Genomic DNA, 9,718 nt, shown 5'->3' with positions numbered 1-9,718 from the left:
GTAATTCACAGTCTGCACGTCCCCTTCTCTCCCAGAAGGCTGAGCTCCCGGGCACCCCTCCAGCCTTCGTGACGCATTCTCCCTTTGATGAACCCGCAGTAAGCACATCATGGGATCTGACATCCAGCCAAAAAGTTCAACCCCAAGGGAGACATGGCGCTCAAGGCACTTGAATGGTAATTTCTGAGGTCTGAACCAGTAGCTGAAACCCATGCTGCATTAAGGGTCAAATGGATTTAATTAAATATTTCCATTTCAAAACGCTAGAGCATTTTATTTAGCGTTTTCCAACTGATTATTTCTCATTAAAAAAATAAAAAATAAAAAAATTCCATTCCAGGAAAGTTTTTGGTATTTCAGCTTTCAACCTAGGTGAAATGAAAGATTCAAGTAGAACAGTTTGATGCTAGATGGCCATTTGGTTTGGGAGACAGCCTTATTAATTACCTGCCAAAAAACCAAAAGACTCACTCCATGCAAGAAGGGTGTGATTCAGTTTGCCTTTGGACATCAGTGGAAGCCACTTTTTTTAGCTACTGGAGCCTGGATGGTTTCCCAAAAGACCACGAGAGGGTGGGGTTGAGAATAGTTGAGAATATTTGAAACAGGAGACAAGAGTGAAAAAACAAGAATACAAGAAGCAGCAACTAAGATGATCCATTACCCACGCTCAATCTGAACACTGTTTTACATACTGTACTAATTTTCTCCTCCTAACTACTCACTAGGATCAAAAAAACTAATTCCCAGTCACAGTTAAAGATAGCAGTTAATTAACACTTTGTAGCGTGGAATAAGCCCATGGTATGAATTTGTCAACAGCTCTGTAGCTTTCAATATTCAAAACATTTCCGCGGTAAATTCTCGTACACTCAATTCAAGGAGATTATTTTAAGGCTCAAGATAGAATACACTACTGAACTGCTCGCCTCAGGTTGTACGTTCCCCCGTGAACCCTGTAAAACTGTTCTGTTGGATGGATGTTAAAGAAGCTCTGTCAGGTCAGACCAAGGTCTATTGACTTTAAGCATATCTACAGGTGGAAAGCAGCTAATTTCAAGATTCCAGGATTGACACTCTGAGTAGGGACTGGGCATCAATTCTATTCTCTGCATTGCTCAGTCTGATGCAGGATTAAGCCCCGAGCCTTCCACCTCAAAGAGTAAAAGAGGATCCCCAGGGAGCCTATGTTCATCTGCAATGGGGTGTGTGGTGAAAGCAAAAAAAAAAAAACCAACAAAAACAAGCCACATTCAGAACTGTAAATAAATCAATTCACCCAACCATGAGGGGTCTAGAGAATGTTTTTTTGTTTATCTTTCCCTTTAGTACAAGGCAGATGTTTCTAAGCAATATGCAGAAACCTCAGTTTTTAAGACCGTAGAGGAAGGGAGGGAGGAAGAAACATGTACAAGCTTTGAGAGTGTTCTCAACTTCAGGTTCAAAACAAAGAAAAAAAAAGAAAAAAAAGAATATCTGCAAAAGCAAGTTTTTCCTTAAGCTGTTTGGTAATTCTTAGTTCATAGGAGCATTTTATCCAGAAGGTTCTTCATGTTTCCAGTCTAGGTTGTAGCAATCTCAGTGAGGCACTAAATTTTAGGCTGTCAAAGTCTTTCTGTGCAGCAGGGTCATTTTAAAATGATGTGGTAGCCATCATTGCTTTCAGCTGTAACAAAGAAAATGCAAAGCATTTTTTTCATCAATTTTAGAAAACAACACAGATGAATAACTCCAGATTTTCGTAGTTTTCACTAGTTTGCATTCTTGTTCCACAATCCATTCATGACATTCAATGCTGAACATCTAGGTCAAAGCATTTACATCATTTACATTTAAAAAACCCAAAACAATAACATACTAGCATTCCTCTTTGCTTTAAGACTTTCTGCTCATTTATGTCAGAGGTGCTGGTGGAATTACGGAAATCTTGTAACAGTGTAAGAAAGGAAAATACATATCAGTCTATCAGTAAATTGATGCAACTTCTTGACTTACTTCAAAAATTACATTAATTTTTGCCCTCTTCAGGACACTAGCAAAAGTTTAGTTCCATTGAACAGAGAAAGTATCTTTAGAATCATGTAATAAGAGCACCAATAGTTACCTTTCAATGTGCTGATAACGAAACAAGATTCATCCTGGAAGTTTTGCACCATCTGAAGGGAAGAAGAAAAAAACCACAATGTTTTTAGCCATTTAATTCAAGTTTTTTTCAGTGTCAATACTAAATTTAAAGAAAAAGTTCTTAAACAAAACCTAGTGTCTATATATTTCTCAGTAATCCTGTCCATAGATTATTAGAAGTACATGAGGTCCTTGCAGGTGCTAATGTGCTTAAGAGAAACTTACATTGAAGTGCTTTGCCTGGAACTATCTGGCTGGTTCAGCATTTTACCCATCCTATTTGCAGCTCCTGATCCTGCAATTTCTTTCAACACTCCAGCTAATCTATTAAGTCCGTTAAGAGACATAATCTTTAAATGATGCTACACCATTTCAGTCTGAAGACAGGCCCTCTCCTAAAAGCCAGCAAGCGTAATACACACATACACACAGGTGTTTGTATACATGCACACATTCAGCAGAACAATAAAACTCAGTTGTGTTTACATTAGGCTCTGGGACAATACCTAGAGGTGTCCTGCCCTGAGAAATATGCTCCTTGCTGAGTACAGAAATATTGTTAATATGAAGTCATTTCAGAAGTGTCCAACCAGTTATTTTGACCAGACAGTAGCTAGAAATGCTGTGACTCAGTGGTTAATGGAGATTATCAGAACCACTCTATGATCAGCCAGAAAATCCAGCTTTATTCAAAACCTTTCTCCTAACTACTGAACAATATTCAGTATATAGAGTAGAGCACTTTCCAGCTGCAAGCTCTCACAATAAACACCCTCTTCACCTAATCCTGCAAATCAAACTTCACTGGCCAGTCTGTGTGCCTGCATCTAATGATGCATGAAGTACATTCATACAGAGCCTCACTCTTGCCACTACACTACCAGAACAAGGAAAAAAAAAACAAACAACCCAAACTCACAAAAATAAAGCAATAGGCATTGTTAATAATTGACTTAAGTAAATAGTTAGAGCCTTATACCTAAGCTAGTTCAGGCAATTCCCCTACCAAGAGTTGCCTTCAAGCACTTCACGTCCATAAAGCATTAAGGTTTCAGATTTAATCAGGCTGAAATAGCAAGGAGACTTCAGGAATAAGCATTACGCCCTTCATTTTAGGCTCCTGTTGAGACCTATGCTCTGCTTCATTTGTTTTAAAAATGTTTCTTACATATGAAGCTCCCTAAGTGATTCTGGCGCATTAATAAGCAAGTCAGTTAAGGGGGGGAAAAGAGGAAGAAGGGCAACTCGCTATTAACCTACAAGTTAATGGAATGGACTAAATTAAGCCATCATATAATGGGACACAAGCAGTTAGCAGAGGTTCATGAAATCATAGTGTGCATTTACACAGCACTAACTCTGACCTGGTAGTCAGTCAGTCATTACTTGGCTCTAATGACTGGCCAAGATGTAAGATTAATTGCCCTAAAGATTTGCAAACTTGTCTTCTCCAGAAAACTTTCCTATTCATTTCTAAAGTATCTCACTTCATTTAGGAATTTGTGTAAGCGGCCAAAATGAAAAGGAAATATATGTTCTATAACACAAAAACTTTAAAATCACACCAAAGTCAACGTTATGCATGAATGATATAAGTTACTTGCTTTAACTTTTTGGGATTAATTATCTTGCAAAGTTTCCTTGAAAATTCATTCCATAATTTAAAAGCCCATTCTTAGTTCAAGAAGTCAGACAGCTGTTACAGCCCTGATAGTTTGCTTTAAACCCTTACCTCATTGCTCACTAATACATGGATCCCTGTCGGTCCCTGACGATAGATTCGATTTATCTGCTGTGGAGAAATGCTGTACAAGTTTGCAATCTTCTCCATTAATTCCAAGGTGGTCAGCTCTTCCAAGAAGATTGCATGATATACTGCAACAAGTTGAAAGTAATTATAGAGTAACTGTAGAGTAATAATTACAGATAACACCAAGAAGTTCACTATCAACAACCAAAGGGTTTAAGATCAAGGTTCAAATCCTGACAGTAAATAAGCAAGCTTAATATATTCAAAGATGATCCAAATAAGCTGCTTGATGATTTGTAGAATACTTAATATTTGGGTTCATCAGGCAAATAAAGCCAATGTCAAATTTGCCCAGAGAAAATCACAGGGACTAATGAAAACAAATATCATAGGGCACAAGAAAAGAATAATCTTACAGGGATGTTAGTATTGTTGGATAATCTACTTTTAAATTTTGACATTTTAAGCTTCTGATAAGTAGAAAAATACATTATGAGATGTTTTATATAAGTATTATTTTATTAGATGTTATATATTAGATGTTAGGTATAACCTAACAGTATCAAAACTGGGATAAACGGGGCCTCTTTAAACACATAGGATACCAAGCTGTACCGTGCAACAGAGCTCAGGCAGAAAGTAGTCTTTTCAGCAAACAAAATCCATACATAAAAGCTTACCACAAAGACTGCCATCTCCATTCTCTCTTTTTTGGTGGAGATGGGATCTGTTTTGCTCTGGTTCTTGACAGACATAAATTGTCATCTTGGGCCTTACATTTCTATGGATTATTAAAAGATAGTAATGAGTTACTAAGATCTAAAATTGTTCCACTCAGGTCCAAACATTGATAGACAGAATCATCCAGACTGTGCATAAATAACCAACTAAGAAGAATAGCCTTGATTCTGGTGGCTAAACAATGTAGGAGGCCCTTTGGGAGGTGGTGGCAAACTGCAGAGCACCTTAACCTCCTTCAGGGATGGAGAAGAATAAACAGTATTCAGCATTTGCAAAGCAGTTCATCAAACCCTTCTTTATTGATTTAAATTCTGACCAGATGAAGAATTTAAGATGTTGTTGCCATTTAAATTAAATTTTAGAGACATTTATTTTTTTGTTTGTTTGTTATATGTGATGGAGATGCAAGATGGAGTATTATAGGCTGTGTCACATATGAAGGAGATGCAAACTATCAGCTGATAGCAAATAAACCACTGGAGATCCACATTATACTCCTTCATTTTTAACCCGGGTGAGAGTTTGGTAGCATTTCTGATCTCTGCTTGGATTTGAATACCATTGTCATCTCCAGCCTTTAAAACTACCTTTTGAGGTGTTAAAAGGAGGTCTAAGTGCTACAGCTCTAGGATTAACTTATAATTAACACTAGAAGTGTATCAAATGGTGCTGCCATAACAAGGAAAGTAGGAAGGAAGAAGTACAAACCTTCCTTTGATTGCATTAAACAGCCGAATTCCATCAGCAGGCCCACAGATTTGAACAAAATCTTCTTTGGACATCTTCAGTAAGTCAGCACCTACATATTTCAAATTGATTTTTTTTCAGAAGTTAAACAAATCTTAGCTTCCAAATTGCATGTATGGGCAACAGGAGAGGGAAGGGAAAGGGAATCCACAAAATTAAATTAGACAGATTGGACAGGCTGCAAACTCAGAGAGTTGTACGCTACAAATCAATCATTGAGAAACAGAGTGTGAGAAGCCATCAAAAGAGCAGTGGTCCACAGGAAGATATTCAAGCCAACACAGAAACCAGCTTCATTAAATGTCTCAATTTTTTTTGACTGCCACATTCACCAGACTGCCTCAGAGAAAGGCCCCTCAAGGCTTCAATGTCTTTAATACTACCCCATTCCACCATCTTACTGATGTGTACAACTACCTAATGGAAGGGTACAGCAAAGATGGAGCCAGATTCTTCTGAAAGGTGCACAATGACAGGGCAAGAGACAGTGAACAGAAGTTGGAAGATGGCAAAAATACAGATCAAGTAATAGGGAATTTTTTTTTCGCTAATCAAGTATTTGAAGAGATTATACAGATCACAGAATCATGGAATGATTTAGGTTGGAAGGGACTTTTAAGATCTTCTAGTTCCAACCGCCTGCTATAGGCAGAGACACCTCCCTCTAGACCAGGTTGCTCACAGCCCCATCCAGCCTGGTCTTGAATGTGTCCAGGGAGGGGGCATCCACAGCCTCACTGGGCAACCTGTTCCAGTGTCTCACCAACCCTCACAGTACAGAATTTCTTCCTGATACCTAGTCTAAATCATGGATTGCCCAGCCTTGGAGATACTAGGAATGCAACTGCACGTGGCCCTAAGCAATTTGATCTAACTGGACTTCCTTCAAGCAATGTGTTGGAGCTAAAGAACTCAAGAAGTCCCTTCCAACTTCACTTCCTTTATTTCTACAGTGTGTGTTTTAGCAAATGCTAAGCAATCTAAGAACAAAAGAACAAGTATACTGGATCAGATCAGTGAACCCACCAATACTGGCCAGCAGCAGATGCTACTGATAGGGAGCATGAGCTGGACTTAAAAGAGAGAATAAAGACAAAATAATTAGATTATTTAAACTCACCCGAAAAACTTGAGAAGAGTCTACAGAATGGAGAGAACCTATTACGATGAAGCCACTGCTGGGCATCTTGAATAGAAGCAGAAGGAAGGAGATGCTACATTGCAAAAAGAATAAGAAGGTCTTGAAATGAACTGTGTTCACCAGTGTCCTAAAAAAGAAAAGCACCACATTAACATGATCTCAAATACTTACATCATTGCTGGGAGGCAGGAGCTCCACTTGGTGGGTTGGAGAACTGTTGCTAAAAAAAATTGCATGAAGTTGGAAGAGAAGAAAAAAAAAAGAAAAACAACATTATTTTAAATTTTGCATTGCAGTGCTCAACCTCCTCCCCCTTCTCTATTTGGCTCAACTGTTACAAGTCACATACCAACTTGGCTTTCACTTCTACCAGATTTTTAAAAAGGTGCCCAAAATCCAGACCAAGGACAAAAAAGAACTAATTGAATATCTGCTTGAGCTTTTTGTTGCTCAGTTGAGCTCCTACGCAACATTGAGAGAAAAACCTCAGTTCAGTGATCTCATTCAAGGTATTCCATACAAGTAACATGATCCCATCTAATTACGCAAGTTGTGACCCACCAGCATGGCTGAACTCAACCATTCTATCAGCAAGAAACCCTCTAACATTGTCTAATACAAATTCTTACTAAATTTGAATAATAAAGAGTTTTCTAATTCAGCCCTGGTGTTATTTTAATCATAGTAATCTGCAAGTTAACTGGATTAGACAAAAACACATTTCTAATAGTCTCTCAAAATATTGATAAGATTTTCATAGAATCATAAAGGATAAAAAAGACCACTAAGATCACCTAGTCCAGCCATCAACCCATCACCCATGCCCACTAAATCCTCAGTGCCACATCTACCCTTTTCTTGAACACCTCCAGGGACAACATCTCTGGGCAGCCTGTTCCAATACTTCACCACTCTTTCAGAGAATAAATTTTTCCTTATATCCAATCTGAGCATTTTCCCATAGGATTAACAATCTACCACTGGCTAAAAAATGCTCAGGAGTTCTCTGTGCTAACACTGCTTTCTGCCATTTCAGTGCCCAACTTTATTCATAGGTTGAAGTTGCTCACTGAAAATCTGTGGCAAGAAATCAATTAATTAACAACTTATATGGGAATCTAACAAAGTTGAAGAGTCCGGAAGGAGGAATGGAAAGGGCTACACCAACGTACAAAGGGAAAATGTGTTGCAGAGATGACTGAGAATTTCACTGCTGTGTATTTCAGTCATCAACAATCATCTTGCATATTTTAGAACCATCAAAATTATTTCTTTATGATGGCAATATCAATGAATTAAACATGTCTCCTTTTTTATCCTTCATTCTTGAATGGTTTCTTAGAATTCAAGCTGTTTTACTCCTCCATACAGCTTCTTGAAATCACATTCAATTGGGAATGCAGCACACCATCTAAAGATAAAAGGGGAGTAATACCAGCTCTGAAGAGATGCTGAATGCCCCTCACACTATTGTTGGAAGATAGCAGGAATTGCTGGAACAGTGCATAGTGTGTTTCCTGACTTCCACAGAAAAGTAAGAGAGGAAATTCATGGCAGGAATTGCCCTGGTGGTTCTCTGTAGATCTATTCCCAGACATCACACAAGCAGTGGGAATACAAACAGGCCTCTGCATTATGGGGAATTTTTGCCTGCAAGGTCTTAAAATCTTTGTGAAGAATCTCTCTCCCTTTCTAAGAAGGGTGCTCAGAAGCTAAACTGCTCCTTGAACTCTTCCAGGATACGAAATGCCTGGATACATGAAACATACCCAAAGGCTACCAAATCAACAGAGAAGATAAAGCATTTATTTGTTACATACCCATCTCCAAGGTTGAAACTGTTTGGAGAACTGTTGTAGCTTGGAGATGGAGCACTGTTCATTTGATAAGGCAGATCGGGCCAGGGAGAGCACTGTTGGAAGAAAGGCAGCGGGGATACTTTCATGAGGTTGGAAATAAAGGATTCGATTCTCCTCTCATACCACATTCATGCTGTTGCCACACCACTAACTTCAGCTCATCGCTCCTGCTGGGAGGAGGAGACGGGCCATGGATCCTACGCTGCACTCCAAGCAGGCTGTCAGGGGGCCAGATTGATTCCAGTTGTGCATTCCACATTTCTCCCATTTCACAAAGCCTGTCCCCAAATAACACTGGGCCAAAGTGTGCACAGCTGTAAGTCAGAGCAACGCCAGTAAGTCAACTCAGACTGAAAGCAGCAATGATACAGAAATACCACTGGTCTCAATTATGTATCCCTAATTAAATCCAGACAAGAGTGACAAATACGCTCCAGTGGCATTGCTTCAGGTTTATACCAGTGAAAAAGCAGAATTTGAACCAGCCTGTTAAAACCTTTGGCTATTAGTTGAAAAGCTCAAGATATAAATGCTTATTACATAGGAAAAAGTTTAAGATAAAACAGACACAAAGCTACTAAAAGCCTTCACAAACTTAGGACAAATTCTATACTTCATCATAAAGCCAGAGCAACCAGCTAGACCTGGTGACTCTGCTCTGTATTTATGCCACAGTAATCAGTAGGAGAAATCTAGCCCTGTAGAAACCCCTGCCATCAAGAGCTCAAGAAAATGCTCTGCAGGATCCTTGTTTGTAATGATAAAAAGAAGACAAGCTGGAGTTTTGGAGTTTTATTATCTCCACATACAGCACTAGCAAATATTTAACTCTTTAGCAACCCACATTTCCCTGTGCAATATGTCAAAGTGTATCAGAGCTAACAGCAAGAGTTTAGGATCTGCCAACTCAGTAGAATTAAGTCTGTGTACACAACAGCCTCATTAACAATCACCATGGTGAGCTAGAAAACACCCTGGTTGCTTCTGGCAACTTGAGGAAAATTGAGTGGGAAGGGCTGGATCTCACAGGAAGTTTACATAAATTAAGAAAAAAATCCTCAATTTCAGAAGTCCAGCAAGCTACTTCAAGATAAAAATAATAATAATAATAATAAAAGAATTAAATCAAACTACAAAACATTCCCACAGAGAGATGGAACAGTGCTTTTAAACTTATTGTTTTGAGCCCCTTTGCTTAGTAATCCTGCAGCCTGGGATGAGCTTATACGTACATCTTTGCAATGAGGGGACGGGGGTTAACACGTTAATCTCTATCCTGGAAGACAGTCACATCCAGAGAACATACGACATTCAGATATTCCTAGAGAGCGAGCCAGAATCTAAGAGCTGGTATTT

The 9,718-nt window shown here is 38.8% G+C and overlaps 1 protein-coding gene across 1 annotated transcript in view; it reads right to left on the bottom strand.

The window, feature by feature from the left end:
• Nucleotides 1-305: 305 nt before the first annotated feature.
• The window catches only part of TFCP2L1 (transcription factor CP2 like 1), a 29,768-nt gene continuing 20,355 nt past the window's right edge, over nucleotides 306-9,718 (bottom strand). The window contains exons 8-15 of the mRNA XM_031590619.2: nucleotides 8,324-8,415; nucleotides 6,675-6,723; nucleotides 6,483-6,576; nucleotides 5,324-5,414; nucleotides 4,555-4,655; nucleotides 3,857-3,999; nucleotides 2,105-2,156; nucleotides 306-1,666 (exon numbers count right to left, since the gene is read on the bottom strand). Of these exons, the coding sequence (XP_031446479.1) occupies nucleotides 1,629-1,666; nucleotides 2,105-2,156; nucleotides 3,857-3,999; nucleotides 4,555-4,655; nucleotides 5,324-5,414; nucleotides 6,483-6,576; nucleotides 6,675-6,723; nucleotides 8,324-8,415 (660 nt within the window). The 3' untranslated portion in view covers nucleotides 306-1,628. The remainder of the gene's footprint in view (nucleotides 1,667-2,104; nucleotides 2,157-3,856; nucleotides 4,000-4,554; nucleotides 4,656-5,323; nucleotides 5,415-6,482; nucleotides 6,577-6,674; nucleotides 6,724-8,323; nucleotides 8,416-9,718) is intronic.

The sequence above is a fragment of the Phasianus colchicus genome, chromosome 7 (assembly GCF_987193195.1).
Source record: "Phasianus colchicus chromosome 7, bPhaCol1.hap1.1, whole genome shotgun sequence".
Taxonomy (NCBI): domain Eukaryota; kingdom Metazoa; phylum Chordata; class Aves; order Galliformes; family Phasianidae; genus Phasianus; species Phasianus colchicus.
This window is presented reverse-complemented; position numbering and strand designations above follow the sequence as displayed.